At 47.7% G+C, this 25,458-nt stretch overlaps 1 protein-coding gene across 1 annotated transcript in view; it reads right to left on the bottom strand.

Annotated features, from left to right (window-relative positions):
• The window catches only part of LOC141075947 (uncharacterized), a 148,246-nt gene that overhangs the window by 48,169 nt on the left and 74,619 nt on the right, over positions 1 to 25,458 (bottom strand). The window contains exon 3 of the mRNA XM_073563138.1: positions 6,762 to 6,867. Coding sequence (XP_073419239.1) covers positions 6,762 to 6,867 — 106 coding nt within the window. The remainder of the gene's footprint in view (positions 1 to 6,761; positions 6,868 to 25,458) is intronic.

The following is a 25,458-nucleotide window of genomic DNA, read 5'->3' as shown; positions in this document are numbered from 1 at the left end:
CCAGATAAGTTGCCAGATCTGGTGGACCTCTACAACCATATTCCAGTGAATTCCACCAACTGTACCCCAGCCTAGTTAATGAGAGCAAGACCAGGTAAACTACCTATTGATTTGGACATGGGAGTCCTTACCCCCGAAGTAACGTCACCAGATGCTGACTGGGATACAGAAAGACAACAACAGTACAGAAGAGTTCAAGAATGCGTGGAAAAGAGTCTAGCCCAGGCAAGACAAAAGCAGGAAAAGCTTTACAATCAAAATGCACCTGCCATTCCTTTGTCGCCGGGAGAACAAGTCTTAAAAAGGAAGAGAGGATTGCACAAATTGGATGATCAATGGGAAGCTGAACCTTATACCATTCTGCCCTCAAACTTTGATAATACCAAGATATGCCTTATTAGCAAAGATGGAGGAGAAACCTCAGCAGCAATATCAAGAGATCACCTGAAACTATGTCCTGACCTGCTGAAGGAAAGAGTGGAAGAACCGGATAACATCCAACCCATAGAGGAAGAAGAGAAGGTCAGCACAATACTTGGGGAATTCCCTGCGAATTGGATTAAAGTAAATGATGCTATAGTGGTACCAGTGTTGACATTTCCCCAATTGGTAGCACAGGAAGATGTGACTCAAGGAAATCTGAAGGATCAGGAGAATCAGGCAGCAGATGCTACACCAGCAGTGGAGCCAGAGAACCCTCGCCCTGCCAGTGGTGAACCAGTTATGCCCCTGGTGAGTCTAAGAGTTCGCAGACAATCTAGGATCCCTGTGCCATGCAGAACCCCAGTAGTGTATCCAGTACATTACCCATTACACCAGTGTTACGCAGGTCTACCCGCATTACACAAGGAATACCACCCATCAGATATCGTATATAGATAAATGTAAATGTTGAAATTATATGTGTATATATGTAACTGTTTTTCAAGTTTTGTGCCTACAGGTAACCTGTAAGAGTTTCCTTTAGATTTTCCAGTTTTGTTTTATGGACATTGTACCACAGGACTTGTGTGGTCAAAAAACTTTCCTGTATATAGTTCACCATTTGCCCAGAAATGGACCATGGACATTGATGCTTGGACTTATTGTCATAGGACCATTTTTGAAGCTCTTGGTTTCTGTAACTTTTTAATTTTTAACTCTTGTACAATTATTATTGTCTAACGGTTTATATGTTTCATGTTTTGTTCAGCCCAGGAGTGCTGACTTGCACTAGGGGGGAATGTGGCGCCCCCAGGAGTATGGCCACCACAGTGGCTTTGCCTTCCTCCAGGGGAGGGTAATGCATGCAGGTAATGCATGCAGTCAATCTATGCATGCAACACAGTTCCACTCCAGGCCAGCAGGGGGACTCTGAACCGGGATTAAGGGGAGGAGTGCTCTCTGAGGGCCAAGAGGAAGGGGTGGTGGGTTAGTTAGTTAGTTAGTCTGCGGAGGGTGAAGTGTGCAGACATGTGGAAGGAGAGCTGAGATAGAGCTGGGAGGAAGAGCTCATCTCTGGAGAGAGCGCATGAACTGAAGCCTGGTCTCCACGGTTGTACGGATACTAACGGTCCTGCAACAGACACCAGAGGAGTAGGAGGCTGTAAATTCCCTACTCCCATCTTAGACTTGAGGGCACAACAGCAGCTTGGATAGTGAGCCGGGACTCAGGAGAGAGGAGTCCCCAAGATAGGATACAGCTGTCTATCATGCAAGTGAGGTTCTTGAGATCATCTGACAGGAGGAACTTCAGTGTAACTCGGTACTGGAGATCCCGCAAATACGCGCTAGTAAGGAGACTGCACAACCCATCTGCTGAGAGAGAATCCCTGAATTGCTTCCAGGCTAGCCTGCTCCAATACCATCTGTAATAAGGACCCTGGACTGCATTTATCAAGTAAAGGTACAGAAATTGCACCCTGCTGTGTCTTTTCTGCTTCCTACCTTTCCGGCACCACTACATCCCCGTGCCAACCACTTCTACACTGCCCTGGGACTATAGCTTCACTTGTGGGAAGCTTTTACATCTTTGCTGTACCATACCATCAGTCCCAGCGGATCTCCATGCAGCGTTGGCTTAACACCTCCCTTGCAGAGCACCACAGGTGGCGTCACAAACTATTCATCTAACTACATTCCACCATTCACATCTCCCCCATTACTTGGGCGCCCAGGGCCACGGTCCGGGTCACGGCCGCTGTGACACGTCCCGCTGATACCGGCCCGGTACCGAGTACCCCACAGCCCTGGGAGGGTGACCCACATGGGTCCGAAACCACCGACACCGGTTACAGACTCTCCACCGTATCGTTCATACAAAACTCCGGGACCTAGAGCATCCAGGCGGAACTCTGCCTCTGCCCACCGACTTCCAAACTGGAGATCGAGTACTCGTGCTAGACCAGCGCCCCCAGAACAAGTTAGAACGTCGGTGGGAAGAAAGCCCTTACTGGGTGTTGCGCCGAATAAGCTCCGACGGGCCTGTCTACAAGGTACAACCTGAGAAAGACTGGGCACTTCCCACTCCTACTGTGCACCACAATATGCTACGACCCTGTACATCCACTGATCCCATGTGACCTGAGCCCACTCCTCAGGTCCCCGACCCACTGCCAACGGTCTGGGACCTGGATGACGAAGATGTTCCAGCAGTACTCGCCGACCCTCCAAGGAATGACATCTCTGTAGGCCCAGTCGACCCGCCAGAATCGACTAGCCCACCACCTTCCATCACCCCAGAAAGCTCCACCCCAGTCGAACTAAGATGCTCCGAGCGATCAACAGCTGGCAAACCCCCCAAACGTTATGAACAGGACCAGTTCACATGGCAACAAGAACTCTCGCCTCCAAAAGCCAACCCAAGCCTACTAAGGCCCTCTCCCAAGGACTGGCGAGCATACAGGATGGGGGAGTGTAGGAGGAAGGGCCCCCGCCGAGTGTCCGGGCCGGAACCAAGGGGACCGTCATCTAAGTTCCTAGGGAACCTGTTTCCGGGGAGCAGAGTTAGGGGACGGATCACTGAGACTAACAGAATGGTAGGGGGTGGAGTCTATATAAAAGGGGCAGAGCACGCCAGTCAGAGTGAGTCAGCAGAACGGGAGAGAAGGAGCAGGAGACCGTGGGAGCGACAGGGAGCGAGAGACCCGAGCAGAAACAAGAGAGGAGAACAGCGACGGGAGGGAGGCTCACGTTGGACTGCAGAGAGACGGCACCGAGCCGACCGACAGAAGACCGCTGCTTCACTCCAACCCGCGGCTGTTGCCGCCTCACTCCAGCTCGTGGCTGTGGCCTGCCCGCAGTCACCCGCGGTCGCCCGCCGCGGGTCCCCTAGTGCAGCCGCTGGCTGCGCCAGTGGCCTACCAACCGCCACTCAGCCCTGCTGCTGCCTGCTCCCGTCCAGGTGCGGCGGCCTCAACTCTCCAACCCCCAGGCTGTGTCCCGCTGCCTTTGCCTGGGGACATCCCGCCAAAGAACCTTTCTAGGGCCTGTTGTGCCCCTGCTTCGCCTGGGCGTCGCTATGCCCGAAGACTCCGCCAGATACTCAGTAGCTGGGCCCAGCGGCTGCGACTCCGAAGCACCATCGTCCAGGACGCCGAGGGACGTCAGGATGGATAAGTGACTCCACATAATTAAGGACCCGTAGCCGGCCATACTGCGGCCCTATAGTGACCGGCCGTTGCCGGAGTAGTCGTGTTCTGATAACCAGTGTGTGTACTGAGTCCCTGCGAGGACAAGTTCTTCTATTTTGTGTGGTTGCTTAGGATAGCCCTACTGGCATCAATCCATAAGTTATTACTAAAAGCATAATCCGTCTCGCGCCTTGTCACTGCATCCCTCGTAGCTGCCATGACCACGCAGGCACCACTCCTGGCAGTGAAATCCGGGTGACAGCTGTCAGATTCACTGAACACCCAGTGGCGATCACCAAAACATATCCATACGTCCAAGATCGGGAAGTCCTTCCCAAACGTGACATATGGATATGTCTAAGGTTGTGAAGGGGTTGACCATTGATCTGGTAGGTGTAATGGTATGGGCCTAAAAATATACTGAATTTTTTATAAAATAGTAATTTTAAATAGAAAGTTTTGCCTAACCAAGAGGTTTCATTTTTCTAAATTGTGGCTATGTTATCTTGAATTTCTCTGTGGATGTCATATAGGTTTACTTTGATTATTTTAGAACCTGGGTTTGTCAGCTTAATCCCTAAATATGGTATCTGCCTATTTCCCCAAGAGTAAGGAAATTCTTTTCTTATTAATTTGGTCAGTTCTGAGTTCAAAAATAAACTCATAATTTTTGATTTTGAGGGATCTATTTTATAAAAAACAAAAATAATGTTGTTAGTCTAGTAATTTGCCACAAAGAATTTAGTGCTTAAGTTATAGTTTGAATGGTATCATCACCAAATATATTTATTAGGAATGAGCCATCTTGGTGATACTCGACTCCTTGCCGGCTCAAAATAAATTTACACTGCAGCAAGACCTAAAGTCTCATTTTTCTTTTGTGATGCGGAGATTCCTACCACAACACGTTCTATGGCCATGGATCATACGCTGGAATTCTGGAGGATTTAAACCTATTTTGCAATATACAGCACAGAACTAGCTAAGCCAGAGTCATAGATCTGCAATTACACACCCTAATTCAATCAGCATTCCACACAGGTATGTACATTATATTTCTGTCCCTGCCAACGCTTTTATCACTTTTTAGACATGGGGCTATTGGCCCACTGAGATTACAAAAGTTGAACAAAAATCTAACAATTTCATGCCAGTCATAGCCAGCTTTACCATTACGGGAGGAGCATGAGTGAGACGACACGTGGAAGCACCCAATTCATCCAAAGTTACATCAATTAAGTGCAGTAACTTACGCCAGAAATGATACTGTAGTCCCTGACTGGAGCAGCATTTCTGTAGAGGTGCATGGAGGCACACAAATGAAAAGATGCACCTCTTAATAATTTTGCCATATCGTACCCTTACACACCCCTTCATTTAAAGTGGTGTGTGCAATGCAAGTCTTAAAACAGAGTATGTCAGCAGGTTTTTGCTATGCAATTTGAGAGCAGCATGATGTAGGGGCAAATATCTCGATTATAACAATGTGTTCACATACTAGACTGTAATTTGCTTACTCAATAAAATCAATGTTTTATCAGAAGAAGATTATCACTAGAGTACTAGGTGTCTCATGCCTCGTAATTGAACTCCACACCCATTTCCACCATTGATTGACACCTTACTGTCAGTATACAATGTAGACAGAAAGCTGCCAATTAATGCTGTGTGCGCGGTCATACAGGGCTCAGTATTCGAGCTCTGCTAGAAGAGAAAACTGTGATTGTATCATAGATGCTGCAGCCAGTAAACTAAGTTATACACTGCAAAGACGAACTGATAGATTCCCTCTAATGAACCTTTCAAGATCTTGGTGCTGAACAATGCAGTGATAAACTATGGATACTATAATGCCGTTGGTGTGGATGGAAATAAAAACAAAGCTAAGTGGTCAACATTCACTTTTAGGACTGCAACATCCAATAGCTAGAAATCATCAAAGGTCCAAGTACTGTGGTATCATAGACATACTGAAGAAAATGAAACAGTATGATCTAAAAACAAGTAACTGCCAGAGCATACAAAGATAACCACTTACAATATTTATTAGTACAATTAAAATTCTCAGTAATAAATCACAAAAGATTTTTAACAGATAAATGCCAAGACCATTCATAAACAGTTATGTAAAGTATAATCCTATTAAAGCAACTCCAATCCTGTTTAGATAGGCTTTTACAATACATGCCCAGTGGCTGATTGCCTAATAAACAAAGTAAGTATCAAAAGTGAGCCATAAATTACAGAAGGAATTGTTTACCTATTTTCTTAGGATTCCCAAAAGTATCCAGTGTGCTGCTGTGGGTTCTGGCACTGTCTTCCTCCACCCCATTCACTTTTAGGACTGCTACATCCAATAGCTAGAGTTCAACCTTCTTCCTCTGCCTAAGGGTACTGTTACAGTTAGCGACGCACCAGCGATCCCGACAACGATACGACCTGGTAAGGATCGCTGGTGCATTGCTAAATGGTCGCTAGTAAGCTGCCGAACAGTCAGATTTACCCAACGATCCAGCGATCCGTATAACGACCTCAGCGGTCGTTGGGACCTTGTCACACTGCAGAGATCCTGACGACTCCCGCCTGCGTCCATGATTTCTGAGTCGCTAACGAGGTCGCTCGTCGGTGTCAAACACAGCTATGCGCACTGGCCAGAGGGACACCAGCAATCAAAAAATGGCCCAGGACATTCGAGCACACTCAACGACATCGCATCGGGGGACTGGTCGCTGCTAAGTGTCACACGTAACGAGATCACTGGCGAGGTCGCTCTTGCGTCACAAAATCGGTAATGCTTCAGCGATCTAGCTAGGGATCTCGCTTTGTGAGACGGGGGGCCTTAAGAAGCAATTTAGATAATAAACCTAAGTGGAAACTGTGGCACCACTGTGCAGCCATAAAGTGATTACCCTTGATGAAATAGACCCAGCAGCTGAGCTTTGGCCCATTTTGCACCCTGGTTGAGTACCCTTGCCCCCCCCCCCCCCCCCCCAAACATGTAGACCTGTGAATATATACCGTAATATATTAATATGACATGGTTTTGTTGTAGTTTTCTCAATTTTATTTTAGTTAAAACTTGCATAATCATGTAAAAGCAGCCTGTTAGCTTACAAGGAAAATACATCAGTTTTATAAATGAATTATTACCTCCCGTCCACGTGTCTTCGCCCGACACCATTCTAGCAGCATATTCTTCACAGCACCAGCACCACAGCTTGTCGATCTTTTAACAAGAACCCCTGAAGTGGCCACGCTACAAGACAATAATACACAAGTTCATATATAATCTTAAAGAGGACCTGTCACCAAATGTTTCATGCTGAACTGGACACAGGATGTAATGCTAGTTGCAGAGGAGAATAAAACATTTTGTTTTGATTTTTTTATAATTTTACCTCTACATTGCAGAGATATTATAGTCAAAATATCTGGTGCCTAATAACTATTTAATGTAATAATCTAATTGCTTTTCTTATATAAATTACTTAAAAGGTCCCTATCACTCCCTCTTTACTCTAACTGCTTTACTTATTTATTTAATTTTGGTTTGATAATTTTTCATTTGAGAATCTCCAGTGCATGCTGGGATACTCAAATGAGTCGTCCTAGGGGCAGAGGCTTCAGTCATAGCTGTTGTCCCCAAACTGAAATGGTGTCATCTGTGACATCTGTTTTGGGTGGTAGGCTAATCAATGCAATTCCCACGTATGCTCAGTATGAACTTCCTGCGCGATATTCCTTTTCAATGCATAGTGGCAGTGCACTCGTTTACCAGCTGTAATGAGAGTGATGAGCTGTAAAGAGCACACTGTCAGAATTGTGATAGAGTCACTGGTAATGTAATAGAGGGGAGATATGTTTCACTATGCCAAATGGCATCTGTGATATAAAATCCAGAGTTGTATTTCTTCCAGCACAGTAAATGTTGCGAGGGTTAAGTTATGTTGTAGGCTGGTTTTTAGGGGGACATTCATAAAAGTGTGGAAGAGTGTTCCCCCATATCTCCCCCTACAGAGCTAGAACCACTGTGTGCTGACAGAACCTGGGTGAGGTCACAGTCATGTGCTCAGTCACGTAGTTGAGGAGTCACATGGTCTGGGCTTAAATGGCTGAAGGAAAGAACCTTCAGTCTTCAGTGTGTGGGCCTGAAGAAGGAGCACTGCTCCATGGACTAGAGAAACTGAACCGTGTGTGTTCTGTCAGCCGTGATAAGCGGGAGGAATCCCTTTCACAGAAGGACTGTGTTCTGCTGCCATTTTTTTTTTGTTTTTCTGTTTTGCCCAGTGGGCTGTATTTTCTTTACTACTCCCTTGGTTTGTGCTGCCTGTAATAAACCAAAGGAAGTCCCTAAAGCCGCAGTGTACCTGTTAGGAATGGCTGAACACACTAAATAAATAAATAAATAATAAAGTGCATTCACCTCTCGGGGTCCACCGTGCAGAAGGTGAAAAGACTGCTGCTAATTAATGGCAAACGCGCTATATGGCGGTATAACGCGCACGGGTTCAAAGTTACCCGATGTGCGCAGAGTGGACTCTGTTAGCTCACAGAGGCGCTGTAACATAAACATAAACGCCGAGCCTGTTAGTCTCACAGGTCTCAGCTACTGCGGACACCAGTAAGTGCTGCTGGCTGCAGCGCGGCGGCAGACACAGCCGCTAAGCGATAGTGCCGTGTGAGGCGTAACACCATCGGATGCTAGTGTAGAGGTGCGGTGTGCACTGTGGCCTATGGCTTGCCACTGACTGGCGCTGACTCTTTCTATAGTTCCCTATCCACATGCATAATATCAGAGGGAGGGGAATCTTAATAAGTCAGTCACCAGAATCATACATCCATCACCATTCACACATCTAGCAAGAAGAGTCTATACTAGTGCATGGCCGAGCGGCCATGCGGGCCTTTTATAGCTGTGTGCTCCGGGACCTTCCAGATCTCTGAGATAGAATCATAGAATCGTAGAGTTGGAAGGGACCTCCTGGGCCATCTGGTCCAACCCCCTGCTCAAAGCAGGATTCGCTAAATCATCCCAGTCAGATGTCTGTCCAGCCTCTGTTTGAAGACTTCCATTGAAGGAGAACTCACCACTTCTCGTGGCAGCCTGTTCCACTCATTGATCACTCTAACTGTCAAAAAGTTTTTTCTAATATCTAATCTGTGTCTCTTCCCATTCAGTTTCATCCCATTGCTTCTAGTCTTTCCTTGTGCAAATGAGAATAAAGTTGATCCTTCTACAATGTGACAGCCCTTTAGATATTTGTAGACAGCTATTAAGTCTCCTCTCAGTCTTCTCTTTTGCAAACTAAACATTCCCAAATCCTGCAACCTTTCCTCATAAGACAGGGTTTGCAGACCGGTCACCATTCTGGTCGCTCTTTTCTGAACTTGCTCCAGTTTGTTGATGTCTTTTTTAAAATGTGGTGTCCAAAACTGGACACAATATTCCAGATGAGGTCTGACCAAAGAGGAGTAGAGGGAAATAATGACTTCACGTGATCTAGACTGTATGCTTCTGTTAATACATCCTAGAATTGCATTTGCCTTTTTTGCTGCTGCATCACACTGTTGACTCATATTCAGTCTGTGATCTATTAGTATACCCAAGTCTTTTTCACATGTGCTGTCACTTAGCCCTATTCCTCCCATTCTATATATGCTTTTTTCATTTTTATTGCCCAGATGTAGTACTTTGCATTTCTCCCTGTTAAAAACCATTCTGTTAGTTGCTGCCCATTTCTCCAGTTTATTTAAATCTTTTTGAATCCTCTCTCTCTCTTCTCTAGTATTAGCTATCCCTCCTAGCTTTGTGTCATCAGCAAATTTAATCAGTTTACCCTCAATTCCTTCATCTAAATCGTTGATAAAGATGTTGAACAATACAGGGCCCAGGACAGAGCCCTGTGGTACCCCACTTGAGACATTCTTCCAACTGGATGTGCAGCCATTTACGACCACTCTTTGGGTCCGATCACTAAGCCAGTTATGAATCCACCTAACAGTTGCCTTGTCCATTCCATACTTAGTCATTTTTTTCAATAAGGATTGTATGAGAGACTTTGTCAAATGCTTTGCTGAAGTCAAGATATACTATATCTACAGCATTTCCTTGATCCACCCAATCAGTGATACCGTCATAGAAGGAAATTAAGTTAGTCTGACATGACTTATTAGTTAGAAACCCATGCTGACTCTGTTTAATCACTTCATTCTTATCCAGGTATTGACATACATGTTGTTTAATAATTTGTTCAAAGATCTTTCCTGGTATAGAAGTCAGACTCACCGGCCTATAGTTGCCTGGGTCCACCTTCTTCCCCTTTTTGAAGATAGGAACAACATTTGCTCTTCTCCAGTCTTCTGGCACTTCTCCTGTTCTCCAAGAATTTTCAAAGATTATGGAGAGGGGTTCAAAAATTTCTTCTGCTATCTCCTTCAGTACTCTGGGGTGTAATTCATCTGGACCTGGAGACTTGAATTCATTTAGGTTAGCTAAGTGTTTCCTCACTATCTTTCTGTTTATAGATATCCTGGATTCTTCTATTCCCTTAATAGGACAGTGAATAACAGTTGATGTTGCATTTCCTTTCTGAGAGAAAACAGATGCAAAATAGGAATTTAAAAGTTCAGCCTTCTCAACATCCTGTCTTACCATTTCATCATTTTCATCCTGTAAAAATCCTATAGCATCTTTGACTTTTCTTTTACTTTTGACATATCCCCAAAATCCTTTATTATTGCTTTTGACATCTCTTGCAAGCCTCAGTTCATTTTCAGACCAATCAGATCTGGAGAAGGACCTGAGCACGTGACTCCTGACCTCCAATTGGAGATCGCCTCGTGAGCATGCTCAGTGGAGCGGCAGAGGGACTTAGCCTCAGGAATGGCTTGCTGCAGAGCAGCATGTGAGGCTCTGGATTCCTGTCGTGTCGCTGCAGGAATCTGACGTCTAACATTACCCTCCCTCCTAGGGCCCCCCCTCCTGAACCTTCCAATCCATCAAATAAAGTTTTTTGCCTCGTACCACCTTGTGTCCCACAGAGGCATAGGCCTCAGGCTCATCCGAAGGCAAGTCTGATGCCCCGGCAGATGACTTGAAAAACCAGGACATGTGAACAGGTTTGAGAAGGGACACGTGGAAGGCGTCAGGGATGGCTAAATCGCCAGGAGCAGAAGTTGGAGCGGGGCGCCGATGTGTGTCGGCGGGCGTCTTCATTCTCATTTTAGAGATTTGAGTGACATGCGGGGTACGACCCAGACTGTCGCGGACCTCCATTGCCTGGTCTGCCACTGGCAAGGGACACAGTAACCCAGCCGGCCTCTGTTTAGAGGAGCTACTCCGAGCACAAGAGGTGCATGCCTGAATGTATTTTTTAGTGTCCCGAGCCCTGTGCGGCCACCAATAAGAGTTAGCCAGGAATTTTGTAGTCCGCTTGTAACCAAAGTGACCACCCATCCTAACGCGTGTGCCCACGCGAGAACGTTGGACCGCAGGTGAGGCGAGACAAAGGTCTTGCCCGGCAGCACTGGCTAAGGGACGACTGGAACCATGGACCTCAGATTCCCAGTGAGGGGCGCGGAATGATCCGCGGGCACCTCCGCAGAGGCTACTTGGACACTGCCCCCCATGCACCTTCCCACACAGTCCTTGCTCCAGCCCAGTATACTCCCAGAGGACCACTCTATACTGTATGAGGGGAATGGCAACGGAGCCAGGGGAGTCCGAGAAGCACTTGGTCGATGCCCTTTGGCATAATGAGCAGGGACAACGTCTCACGATGAGACGGGGAGATTGAGAACCCCAGGGGTGCTGTCTGGTGGGTAATCTGAGATGGTAAGGTAGATCCGTTGACCACCCTGATGGTCACGGGGTGAGGAAGTGGCACCAGTGGAATAGCGTGCTTTTGGGCAAAGGCTGAAGACATAAAATTTCCTTCTGCCCCAGAGTCCATCGTGACCTCTACCTCCCAGGTGGAAGTTCCACTGTCTAACGTCCCTCGGAATATCGGTTTGGAGGAGAAAGTTTTCATATTAGGTAGATCCCCACCAACTACTACTGGAGGTGAACGTTTTTTTGATCGCTGCGGACACCTGTCAGCCAGGTGGCCAGACTGTCGACACAGGTAGCAGCATGTGGAGCCCTGTGCCGGACGCGGGTTAGGACCGGTACAAGACACATCCATGGGCTCAGGAGGTAAAACTTCCAGATCAGGGGGTTCAAGAAATTCAGAGAAGTCAGAAGCCAGCCTCAGCTTCTGTCTGGATTGAGTACGCTCCAGCCCGCGCTCCGTAAAATGGAGGTCAATACGGGTGGAGATTGCAATCAACTCCTCCTTGTTTATGGGGACCTTTCTGGTAGATAAAGCATCTTTGACATGCTCAGCCAACCCTCTCCAGAACACAGGGATGAGTGCTTTATCAGGCCACTCCAGCCCGGAAGCCAGTGTCCTGAAATGGACGGCGTACTGACTGACCGACAGGGGTCCCTGCGTTAACGCAAGTAACTGGAGAGAGGTGTCGTGAGTGACCCGGGACCCCAAAAAGACCTGCTTTAGTGATTTTAGAAACTGAGCAGCGCTCAGTACCATTGGGTCATCATGCTCCCATAGTGGCGTAGCCCATTCCAACGCCCTGCCCGACAGGAGGGAGACGATAAACTCCACCTTATCCCGCTTTGGAGAGAATCGCGCGGCCAGTTACTCGAGCTGGATAGAGCACTGGCTCACGAAACCCCTACAGGTGGCGCTGTCAACAGAAAATTTATCGGGCAACGGGAGGCGGGAAATTGTCGACATGGGCGTGAATATGGACGCCCGGGAGACAGCCTCTGCAATTGTCTGGGCAGTGACCGCAGCAGCATCCACAGCCGAGGTGAAACTCTCGAGGGCTGCCAACCTGCCCTCCAGCTGCCGAATGTACCGCTGTAGCTGCTGCTGGTCCGGCATTATTAGCCAGACCCTGGCGCTAGTATAATGTTAGGAATGGCGGAACGCACTAAATAAATAAATAATAAAGTGCGTTCGCCTCTCGGGGTCCACCGTGCAGAAGGTGAAAACACTGCTGCTAATTAATGGCAGACGTGCTATATGGCGGTATAACACGCACGGGTTCAACATCACCCGATGTGCGCAGAGCGGACTCTGTTAGCTCACAGAGGCGCTGTAACATAAACAAAAACGCCGAGCCTGTTAGACTCACAGGTCTCAGCGAAATTGCACGCTCGGTATCCGGTAACTGGACACGGGCCCAAGACTGGGGTCGGTGTCCGTCTAGACCTACTGTGTGAGCGGCGTCGCTACTGCGGACGCCGGTAAGTGCTGCTGGCTGCTGCGCGGCGGCAGACACAGCCTCTAAGCGATAGTGCCGTGTGAGACGTGACACCATCGGACGCTAGTGTAGAGGTGCGGTGTGCACTGTGGCCTATGGCTTGCCACTGACTGGCGCTGACTCTTTCTATAGTTCCCTATCCACATGCATAATATCAGAGGGAGGGGAATCTTAATAAGTCAGTCACCAGAATCATACATCCATCATCATTCACACATCTAGCAAGAAGAGTCTACACTGTGTTCCAAATTATTATGCAAAAAGAGTTTAGGAGTGATAAGGTTAGAATTTTTTTGTTTGTCGTTTAAACTCATTGATGGTGATGTGTGTCAGGGCTCTTTGTATCACTGAAAGCAATTGCAGATACATGTGCAAATTAGTTTGGCAGGTGTGTCCAAATAAAGGCAAGACTACTTGCCATTATTAGGCTACTTTCACACATCAGGTTTTCGGCGTCAGGCGCGATCCGGCGTCGTGCCGGAACGCCGGATCCGGCAAATGTTTTGCAAAACCGGATGTGACAAATCCGGTTTTCTGCCGGATCCGTCTTGTTCTTGACAGACAAAACCGGATCCGTCTCATCCGGTTCATCCGTTTTTCGACGGATTACGCCGGATCCGGTTTTTAAAAACACCCCTTGTGGCCTTCCGAACGGGATTGGCTACTGGAAAACTATATATAGCGTGTTCCTACAGCCCTTCTTTGACAGGTTGTAGAGGAGAAAGTGCAGGTTGGAGAGAAGAGCAAGTTACTGGCGAAGATGGATGTTGTGATTGGAAATATTTTGAAGAATTTGGCGGATTTTACAGCGGAGGCGAATCGTTTGAGGGTGATTGTTCTGGAGAAGGAGAGAGCGATACAGCAGCGCATCTGGCATCGTTTGTGGATCCACCCCATCACAGCCAAGAGAATGACGCGTGGGGTCTATTCTACACTCTGCATGGACCTTCGACGAAACCCGGATAAATTTTTTGGATATGTTCGGATGAAAATGGAGAATTTTGATTACTTGGTGGAGCGCATTGCACACCTCATAAGAAAAGCGGACACCTATTGCCGCTTCTCTGTTTCACCCGCAGAGCGTCTGATGGTGACTTTAAGGTAAGCCACATTTATTGGATATGCTCGCATCAGAGCACACTTTCACTGCAATCTTGTTGGTGGTAGTTTGTATCTCCAAGTGTTATAGATGAGTTTTGGTATGTAATGCCGTGATTTAAAACTAATTGATTGTTTTTTAATTCCCCACAGATTTCTTGCAACTGGAGAATCCCTTTCGTCACTGCATTTCCAGTACAGACTCGGGATTTCCACCATATCTGGAATAGTGAAGTACACATGCCGTGCACTGTGGGACTCCTTAGCTGAAGAGTTTTTACCAGAGCCCACAACAGAGAGATGGATTGAAATTTCAGAAAAGTTTCAACAGATATGTCAGTTTCCCAACTGCTTGGGCGCTGTGGACGGGAAACATATCTGCATTGTAAAGCCAGCCGGATCGGGATCGGAAAATTTCAATTACAAGAAATATTTTTCAATTGTCCTCATGGCCATCGCTGACGCGGAATACAAATTTATTGCTGTTGATATTGGGGCCTATGGCCGCTCCAATGACTCTCAAGTTTTCAAACTGTCTGCCATGGGGCGTAAACTGTATGGAAACACCTTCCAGTTCCCACCACCTAGACCGCTGCCGCAAACATCTGGTCCACCTATGCCATTTGTCTGTGTAGGGGATGAAGCCTTCCAGCTGTCAGAACACCTTTTGAAACCGTACTCTAGCAGAGGATTGACAAGAACAAAACGCATTTTTAATTACCGCCTCACAAGAGCAAGAAGAATGGTTGAATGTACCTTTGGTATTCTGACAGCCAAATGGCGGGTCCTATTGACTGCGATCAACCTCAAGACAGAAACTGTGGACGAGGTGATCAAAGCTTGCGTGGTACTCCACAATTTTGTTATCTGCAAGGAACCCATTTCCATTGAGGACACCTCTGAAGAAACCACCTTGCAAGATTACCATGACATTACCACTAGAAGTTCTGTGACGGTTTCAGTAATGAGGGACAATTTTGCACTATACTTTATGTCACCTCAAGGCAGAGTACACTGGCAGGATGACAGAGTGTGAAAGATTTGTGCCCTTAACCTAACTTGTGTACCTTCTGTACCAACAGTATATACCTTTGCCAACCAAAGTTGGCTATCTTGTCATGGTCTCTATTTTTAGCTTTAGGCCACAGGTGTGTACCTGGTTGTGTTTTATGCAAAGTATTTCACCTTTTAACAAAAGTTGTGTACATTGTTAGGAAATCACCAACAATAAACACAACTTTTTAGGTGAAATACTTTGCTTCAAACACAACCAGGAACACAACTGTGGCAAAAAGCTAAAATTTACCCACAGTTATATACCTGGTTTTGAATACCTTTTTACCTTTTAAATACCCTGTATTTAACCTTTTTTTAAAACATATTTCGCCGCAGAAAGAAATGACAGACAACCAGTGTAAACAATAATTTAACTTTTATTTAAAATATTTTTTTTTGTAAACTGTTTTTAAAGTTAAAAAAACTTTTTTAATAAAGGTTTGAAACCAACTGGGCATTTTTATTACAAAACACATCATAAATCTGTTTAGTGTGGGGTGGAAATACTGCTGGAGGGGCTGCGGGACACTTCGACAATGGGAGTGTGGAGAGAGGATTGGGATCGTGGTGGGGAAGGAACAGTTGGAGGTGATGGTGTGGAAAAAGCTACAGAATGGGTGGACATGTGGGAGGCAGAAGAGGTGGTGGGCGGTGTAGTGGAGGGTTGGGCAGGAACTTTAGGAGCAGATGATGTTGATGGCAAGTTGTATGGGGAAGGAGTTTGGTACCGGGCAGGTTGCTGGAAGTGGGGAGATGTCTGGTACTGGGGAGGTTGCTGGTACTGGGGAGGTTGCTGGTACTGGGGAGGTGGATGGTATGTAATAGGAGGGGGAGGATGGAAAGTGGCTGGAGGGGGTGCAGATGTAATAGGAGGGGGAGGATGGAAAGTGGCTGGAGGGGGTGCAGGTGGAGGAACTACTGTGGTGGGAGGAGGAGGTTGGGAGGTAACTTGCTGGAGAGCACCGTGGCATGAATGCATTACATGCATCTGCTGGGTAGCAGATAGCGTTTCCATGCGCTCCACAACAGACCTGAAAAAAGTGTGGTTTGGCGAAGATCTTGCTTCTGAATGCATGGTTTGCAGAAGTGTCTTCACCTCCAGAATGCTGGAGTTAATCTGCTGAAAGCCTGCGGAGATTTGCTCTGACATGACTTTTAGACAGTTCTGGAAAGATGCATTCAGATACAAGAACTCTGGCGCATAAGTCTTTTCCTGACCCCTCTGCCGCTGCCGCCCAGTACCCGCAGGTGTACTAGAGGTGGCAGGGGCAGAAGGGTGGGGTAAAGGGAAAGCGATCTCCTCACCAGCAGCTTCATGTAATGTAGGCGGCCACGATGCTCCTGTGCTGGTGGATGGGACAGATGGGTCGAATGTGTGGGAAGGCTGGGAAGGTGCAGATGTACCGGGGCGGTCGAAGTGTCCCTCGGTGCCGGTCTCCTCAGGGATCGCCTCAGAAGGGTCCAATCGTGCAGGCTCCCGAGTGCTGCTCACCGTGCTGTGGAAAGAGAAAAAAAAACAATTAAAATAGTGACATGGTATGGCCCTGGCTGAAAAAAAAAAGTTACATCTAACATTTTTTTTCACATGTGGTGTGTAATATTTACCTTCTAGTGACCATTGTTTCCCGGAGGAACGACAGGGCTTGTGCGTACTTGTACTTGCTCCTGCGTCCTCCAGATCCACTCGGGGCCCGCATCTCTTTATTGAACTCCTTCTTGAAACGATCCCTCACAGACCGCCACCGATTCACAATTCTGTTCCCTGAAACGAGAAAGGAGTGGTTAGTATACAACATCAGTGTTTCCCAAACTCCAGTCCTCATGGTCCCCAGGGGTCATGTTTTCAGGATTTCCATAGTAAATAGAAATCCTGAACACATGATCCGTGGGGACCACGAGGACTGGAGTTTGGGAAACACTGGTTTACATCAAGCAACCGGTACTGTATATACGTACGCTCTTTAATCTGGGCCCGAGCATCGAGGTCCTCCCAGCGGCCCACAAGGAGCGAACCGATTTCCTCCCAGAGTCGTCGGGTAACGATCAGGTCAGCGTGGCGGCGGTCAGCCATATTCCAGAGCGGCTCCCTTTCTCTGATGAGATCGATGAGGTGGTCCACATCGATTCCTCCATCCTCACCGTCAGAGTCGGGAGCACGCTGTGAAGGCTGTTAAAGAAAAAGACAAAAATAACATAATTAGCCTCCACAAAAGAAATGAAATAAAAAGTGCAAAAAAACAAAGCAAAAATATTTATACTTACACGCTGGTGACCGCCGCGTTGCTGTCGCCGACGACCCTGGAAGGCACTGCGAGGACCTCTTGGCCGAGCACCAGATTGGGAAGACTAGAGAAGAAAACAAAAAATGTTATGTCTTTGGATGTAGGCATTTGTTTGCTGTGTGTAGTCTGCAGAACATTGTTTTCTATGTGTTGTGTGTAGTGTGATGTTGTGTTTCTGCGTTTGATGCAAAAATCTTACCAATTGTGAGCCCACTCCAGGTGTCTGTCCACCCCTTCCTTCTTCTGGGAGCTCCTCTTCATCTTGTGATTCCTGTTTTGAAATAAAAGGCAATGAATAGACATATATTACAGAGATGATGGATTTTGGAAATAAAAACTTACCGTCAAACGCTGACGATGCGAGGGAGGGCTCCCAGAAGAAGATGTGCTGTCTTCCTGCTGGCCAGACTCCATGGCTGTGGGTGGTGTTCCTGCTGCTGCCATTGCTGCTGCATCTATAGGGCGGCTGTTGAATAAAGATAAACAAAGGGCCAATGAATATCTTGATATTCCATGGCCCTAGTTTGGAGGAATGGGGGATTTGATAATTACCGTCTCTCATCTGCTGCTGGACTCCCCTCCCGTTGTTCAGCATGCTGCTCCAATTGGGGTGGTGCTGATGGTGCTGCTGCAGATGTCTCCTGCCTTCTGCTGCGCCTGGTTGCTGTCTTGGGTGGCATGTTGGGTGTGGCTGAGGGTCCCACTGTCTTGCTTTTATATATGTCTTGTGGGCAGAGCTACTGAGCATGCTCAGACCAAAAAAAACGGATCCGGTCGCCGGATCAGGCACATTGCGGTGCTCATAGGCTTTCATTGTGTGAAAAAGCCGGACACGCCGGATCCGGCGTGTCCGGCTTTTTCGCCGGAGACAAAAAACGTTACAGTAGCCGTTTTTTCCAGACGCCGGATCGCGACACATTGCTGGATCCGGCGAAAACCGGATGAAACGCATGGCCATCCGGCTCGATCCGGCTCTAATGCAAGTCAATGGGGGGGAAACCGGACCCGGCATTGCATTTCGCCGGATCCGGTTTTTGTCAAAAGCGCCGGATCGCGCCTGACGGCGAAAACCTGATGTGTGAAAGAGGCCTTAAGCAGCCTACATTTTTTGCCAAAATGGGAAAAAAAAAGGATGTGTCGGCTGCTGAGAAGCAACAAATTGTGGAGTATTTAGGTCAAGGCATGACTACAATCAACATTGCCAAGACACTTCATCGTGATCATCGCACAATCAAGAAGTATGTAGCTGATTCCCAGCACACACGTGTGCGTGCTGATAAGGAAAAATTGAGGACTCTTTCCAACAGGCAATTGCATCAGGTTAAAAGAGCAGCTGCAAAAATGCCTTGTCCTAGCAGCAGACAAGTTTTTGAAGCTGCTGGTGCCTCCAACGTCCCCCGAACAACAAGATGCAGGGTCCTTCAGAGGTTTGCAGCTGTGCGTAAGCCATCCTGTCGACCACCTCTATCCACTGCACACAAGCAGAAACGGCTCCAGTGGGCCAAACGATACATGAAGACTGACTTCCAAACTGTTCTGTTCACCGATGAGTGCCGTGCAACACTCGATGGTCCAGATGGATGGAGTGGAGGATGGCGGGTTGATGGACACCCCATGAAAACATGGCTAAGGCGCCAAGAAAGAGGAGGTGGAGTAATGTTTTGGGCTGGAATCATGGGGAGAGAAATTGTCGGCCCCTTTAGGATCCCTGAAGGGGTAAAGATGAACTCCATAATCTATGTGGAGTTTCTAAAACAGCACTACCTGCCATGGTTCAAGAGGAAGAACCGTGCTTTCCGCAGCAAGATCATTTTCATGCATGATAATGCACCGTCTCATGCTGCAAATAACACATCTGCATCTCTGGCTGCTATAGGCATAAAAGAGGACAAACTTATGGTGTGGCCACCATCTTCCCCTGACCTCAACCCCATTGAGAACCTCTGGAGCATCATCAAAAGGAGTGTCTATGATGGAGGGAGGCAGTTCACATTTAAGCAACAGCTCTGGGAGGGTATTCTATCCACATGCAAAACAATTGAAGCACAAACCATCCAAAAACTGACAAATTCAATGGACGAGAGAGTTCAGAAGCTTCTTTCCAACAAGTGCAAATGTAACATCACCTAGAATAAAGTTTTGACTTGAAAACTGTTTGATTTCATTTTGTAATAAGCTGATAATGCTTATAATTTCACAATTGACCATTTTTTTGTTCAAAATAAAAATAAAAAGGTTGAAAACTCTGCTGTGCATAATAATTTGGAACATGCATTTTGAGTGTTTCTTATTTTTAAAAATATACTGTTTTCATAGGCAGTTTGTTCAAAAACATTGCAATTATACTAGAATATTAGATGACTGGAAAATAACAATGACTGCAATTCATATAGGTAATTTAGAGAAAATATGAGGAAATATCTTTTGCATAATAATTTGGAACACAGTGTATACTAGCACATGTCCGAGCAGCCATGCGGGCCTTTTATAGCTGTGCACTGCCGGGACCTTCCAGATCTCTGAGATGGACCAATCAGATCTGGAGAAGGACCTGAGCACGTGACTCCCGACCTCCAATGGGAGATCGTCTCGTGAGCATGCTCAGTGGATCGGCAGAGGGACTTAGCCTAGGAATGGCTTGCTGCAGAGCAGCATGTGAGGCTCTGGATTCCTGTTGTGCCGCTGCAGGAATCCGACACCTAGCAGTACCCATGTCTACCTCCGTGTGCCGAGTGAGCCGACTTACCACAGGTGGTGTTAGGAGGGCGGGCAGCGTTTCCAATAAACACGTGGGATGGCCACAAGCCAGCGTGTGACATCAGGCAAGATGGAGGACCTGCTAAACATTTACTACAAGCACAGCAGCAACAGCGACTACAGCACCAACAACAATTACAGCTGCAGCAAGTGGCGCAGCAAGAGACAAACAAGCTGCTTATACAGCAGATGCAGCAGCACGAGCAGCTCCCGAAGCAGATTGACTTACCTGACCTGCAGCGGCAGTACGTGGAAGGCCGGCAGCACCTACCCCAACCTCAACATGTACGTCCGGAAGATGGTAAGATGAACAATGCAGAAAATGACCCTGGGTGATGATGTGGAGGTGTTTTTGACTGTGTTCGAGTGGGTCACGGAGCGTGAGAAGCTACTAAAAGAGCAGTGGACAGAGGTGCAGGCCCCCTATTTGACTGGTGAGCCCCAGAAGGCCTATTATGATCTGGCTTTACAGGACGCACAAGAGTATGCCAAATTAAAAATGGAAGTTTTGGCAGGCTCGGGAGTGACTTTGTCAGTAAGAACACAAAGGCATCAACACTGTGCATATTATGGGGATAAACTGCCTCGGTCCCAGATGTTTTACCTCCTGCATCTGGTGAAAAATGTCTGCACCCAGAATCCACCACTCCAGCCCAGATGGACGAGTGAGTGGTCATGGACAGATTTGTGCCCTCCCTTCCTAGGCCGGTGCAGACCTGGGTTGCCCAGGGAGATCCCCGAAATGCGGACAAACTAGTGGGCCTAGTGGAACGGTTTCAGGTGGTTGAGAGGTCCCTAAGGAAACCAGGCGGTGGTGGATCCCCATACTGGAGAATCCAGCAGAAACCTGAGCACCAGAAGAGGGGTAGTAGGGGGAGTCCTAGATCACAAGGGGTTACTGAGCGGTAGTCAAAGGCCAAGGGGAAAGACTTTCTTTGCTGGAGATGTCACGGTCCAGGACATATAGCCGTCTGTTGTCCCTTGTCCCTGAAAAGATGGATTGCAGCCTAGGGAGGCGCTGCTCCTACTATGCATATCCAGCCTGCAGTGTGGACTATCAGCCTGGAGAGGGGCTGCAGTCATGTCGTGTGACCATAAACAGAGTGCTGGTGTCAGGACTGTTAGACTCAGGAAGCCTGGTGACCCTGATAAGGGCCACGCTCCCCCATCAGTTGGTCCCAGGGAAAAATGTGGGTGTCCGCTGTATCCATGGGGATGCCAAGGACTATCCCGTCGCCAGAGTGACTATAAAAACTAACTGTGGCTTTTAGTCGCATGAGGTCAGGGTGGTTAAGGATTTGCTACACCATGTGATAATAGGGCGGGACTTTAGCCTATTCTGGGACTTGTTGGGGAAGTCGGGGATACCAAATGTCCCAGAGACGAGCCTGTCCAAACCTGAGTGAACTCCATCACAGTTGTGTCATGATCTCAGTGCGGGTTTGACTCGCACATGTGGGGTTAATGTCTGGAACCAGTGCTGATGACTGGCATTTCTGGGGTTAAAGGTTGTGATCCCAGTGCAGCCTTACCTGCACACCTGGGGCTATGATTGTGGCCTCTCCCTGGTTCTGGAAGAGGCTTCTTATAGCCTCAGGATGCTCCCATCCCCGTCAGTTATACTTTCGCTCTTGGCATTGTGTGGTGACCCCTGAGTGTGTTTGTGCTGTGCTCTGGTTGCTTGATTCTCTGTGTATGACTCGGTCTGTTCTCTGGATATTGCTTTGGATTCTGCTTGGTACCTCCTATGTCTGTTTGGTTTTGACTTTTGCTTGGCCCTGACTATCCGTTCAGTCTCATCCCTGGTACTTTACTGATATCTCTGTGTAAGACCTCCGTTTTGCCTGACTCTGAGTAATTCTGTATAGTGTCCTGCCATCTCTGAAAGCAGGACGCTAAGCCTCGCCCCCTTGCAGTCACAAGACCGTAGGTCCTGAGACTGCTTGCTAAACTTCAGCGTCCACAGGTCCTGTGTATCTGTACTTTCCGGCTGTACCTGACCCCGGGCCCCCTTACAGTGTGGGTGAGTCCCTGCTCAGCGGAGGCTGCACGCTGGCGCTGACAGGATCCCGACATTATAACTGACCATTAAATTTTTGGTTTTTTTTTTTTCTTTCTCTGCTGAGAATTATGGATCCCATACAATCTCTTGCTGAGCAAATGAAAAATCTGAGTCAGATGTTTCAGGGTTTATCTCTGGAGCAGCAAGCTCTGGCTCGTTCTCAGCAGCAGGTTTCTGAGACAGTGCGGGGGGCTTTAGCTGCTGGGTCTCTGGGGGCTGGGGCGAGTGATGTTGTTTTGGTGTCCCCAGAACCACCTGTTAAACTGCCTGATTTCTTTTCTGGGAACAAAAAGGAGTTCAGGGTCTTCATGGAAGGGTGCAAACTCTTCTTTAGTTTGAGGCCACATTCCTCTGGGGATGAAAGTCAGAAGGTTGGGGTCATTATGTCTCTGTTAAGAGGGTCCCCACAAGCTTGGGCTTTCTCCCTTCCTCCCACTGCCCCTGAGAGAGTGTCTGTGAATGCGTTTTTTGAGGCCCTCGGGCACATATATGATGAGCCGGACCGAGTGCGATTGGCAGAGGTCATGGTGATGAGTGTCTGTCAGGGGAACACTCAGCTGAGTGGTTTTGTACAGAATTCCGCCGCTGGGCCGCAGAGGTCTCTTGGGACGATGCCGCACTCCGAGGACTCTTTCACAGAGGCTTGTCCGAGCGGTTACAGGATGCCTTGGCATTACATCCCCCACCTAACTCACTCGAGGACGCCATAACCCAGGACGTCCGGATGGACCGCAGGCTGTGGGCCAGGGGGCTGATGCAGGCAGAGACTCCATTGTTCCCTAGTGGAAAAGAGACTGTTTCTGTGCCCATGGACGTAGGGGCTCTCTCCCTGAAGGAAAAGGAGAGACAACGCCAGAGAGAAAAGCAGTTATGCTTCTACTGTGGTAAAACGGGACATTGGAAAAGGGAGTGTCCTGATTGTTCATCCTCAACCCGGTCGACGGCAAACGACTAAGTCTGGGTAGTCAGCGGGGAGACTACTCAGACCCTCAGGTACCCTTTTCCTTGTTTTCTAAGGTGTTGCTTCATGTGGAACTGTTAGTGAACGGTTGTTTTTTTCCCTCTACAGCCTTCGTGGACTGCGGATCATCCATCAATCTCATTGACTCCCAATTGATCTCACGCTGTAAGATAGGGACAGTTAGACTTAAGGTTCCGATCAAAGTGGTGGCCATTGACTCCTCCCCCTCACTAAAGAGGGAATTCTCTTTATGTCTGACTTGTTTTCGCTCAAAGTGGGCGCTACCCATGTGGAAAAATTAAGTTGTTTGGTTCTGGACAATCTACCAGCAGGATTGGTGTTGGGCATGCCCTGGTTACAACGCCATAACCCAGTCATTAACTGGAAAACGGGGGGAGATTGTTCAGTGGGGGTTTAATGATTCGATGTTATGTGATAAGTCTGCACTATCGGTTGAACCTGTCAAATCTGTATCTGTGTCATCTGTCGAGCTGGAAGGTATTCCGGAGTACCTGAAAGAATTAGAAGATGTGTTCTCTGAAAGCGAGGCCGACACGTTGCCGCCACATAGACCCTTTGACTGTGCTATCGAGTTAGTCCCGGGGGCTAAATTGCCTAAAGCCTGTCTGTTTAATTTATCTGGCCCTGAGTGCTTGACCATGAAAGATTACATTGCTGAGAGTCTTCGCAAAGGACACATACATCCCTCAGTCTCACCTGTGGCGGCAGGGATTTTTTTTGTAAAGAAAAAAGATGGTGGTTTACGTCCCTGCCTCGATTTTCGTGAGCTCAACAAGATTACTGTACGAAATACGTACCCCCTTCCGTTGATTCCCGATTTGTGTAACCAACTTTCAGGGGCAAAATGGTTCTCCAAACTGGATCTTCGGGGGGCATATAATTTGATAAGGGTCCGGGAGGGGGATGAATGGAACACCGCGCTCCTCACGACCGAGGGACTGTTTGAAAATTTAGTCATGCCATTTGGTCTTACCAATGCCCCAGCCATATTTCAGAATTTCATCAACGTGGTATTCTCGGATCTCATTGGTCATTTTGTTGTTATTTACTTAGACGATATTCTGATATACTCTCCCGACAGTCAATCTCATCTGAATCATGTACGAACTGTTCTCCAAAGACAGAGGGAAAATCATCTGTATGCCAAATTGGAGAAATGTGTGTTTTTTGTTCAAGAATTGTCTTTTTTGGGATTAATTGTGTCCTGTGAGGGTTTTCGCATGGACCCCAAGAAGATGTAGGCCATTGCGGATTGGGTGCAACCCCGAGACCTTAAGGGTCTTCAGCGCTTCCTGGGGTTTGCCAATTATTACCGCAAATTTATTTGGGGTTTTTCACAGGTGGTCAAACCACTCACAGATCTTACTTGTAAAGGTGCGGATGAGAGAAACTGGTCCTCTCTCGCAAAGGAGGCCTTTGCGACCCTGAAAAGAAGCTTTATGTCTGCTCCCGTGTTAGTACAGCCAGATCCGTCCAAACCATTCGTCGTAGAAGTGTACGCCTCCGAGGTGGGGGTGGGGGCGGTGTTGTCCCAAGGGCCTGCCACTCTAACCAACCTCAGGCCATGTGCTTTCTTTTCCAAGAAGTTCTCTGCTGTGGAAAGAAATTACGACGTAGGCAATAGAGAGCTTCTTGCGGTCAAATTGGCGTTTGAAGACTGGAGGCACTTTTTGGAGGGGGCCAGTCTCCCAGTTACGGTGTTCACGGATCACAAAAATTTGTCATACATTGAGTCTGCTAAAAGACTAACACCCAGACAGGCCCGTTGGTCACTTTTTTTTCCCCCGTTTTCAGTTTACAATTACATTTCGTCCAGGGTCTAAGAATGTCAAGGCTGACGCCTTATCGCGCAGTTTTCAGTCGGTGTCGCCCCCTGAGCCACCGTCCTCCATTCTTCATCCTGGGGTTGTGATAGCAGAGTTCTCGTCTGAATTGGAACGGGAGATTCAGGGGGCCCAGTCGCGGGCGCCGGCAGCCAAGCCGGAGGGGAAGTTGTTTGTCCCAGAGCAACTTCGCCTGAAACTCTTGCAGGAGTTCCATGAAGCCAAGCTGAGTGCTCACCCTGGTATTTCAGCCACGCATCTGGCAGTGGCTAGGATCTTTTGGTGGCCTACCCTTGGTTCGGACATAAAAAAATTCTTTGCTGGTTGAGGGGTCTGCACTTGTTCTAAAAGCTCTCATAGCCGGCCGGCAGGGAAGCTGATGCCTTTGGCAGTGCCCGAAAGACCATGGACTCACTTATCCATGGATTTTGTTACCAATCTCACTCCATCTAAGGGTAAT

This window comes from Dendrobates tinctorius, unplaced genomic scaffold (genome assembly GCF_039654945.1).
Source record: "Dendrobates tinctorius isolate UK_male_01 unplaced genomic scaffold, ASM3965494v1 ptg000382l, whole genome shotgun sequence".
NCBI classification, from domain to species: Eukaryota; Metazoa; Chordata; class Amphibia; order Anura; family Dendrobatidae; genus Dendrobates; species Dendrobates tinctorius.
This window is presented reverse-complemented; position numbering and strand designations above follow the sequence as displayed.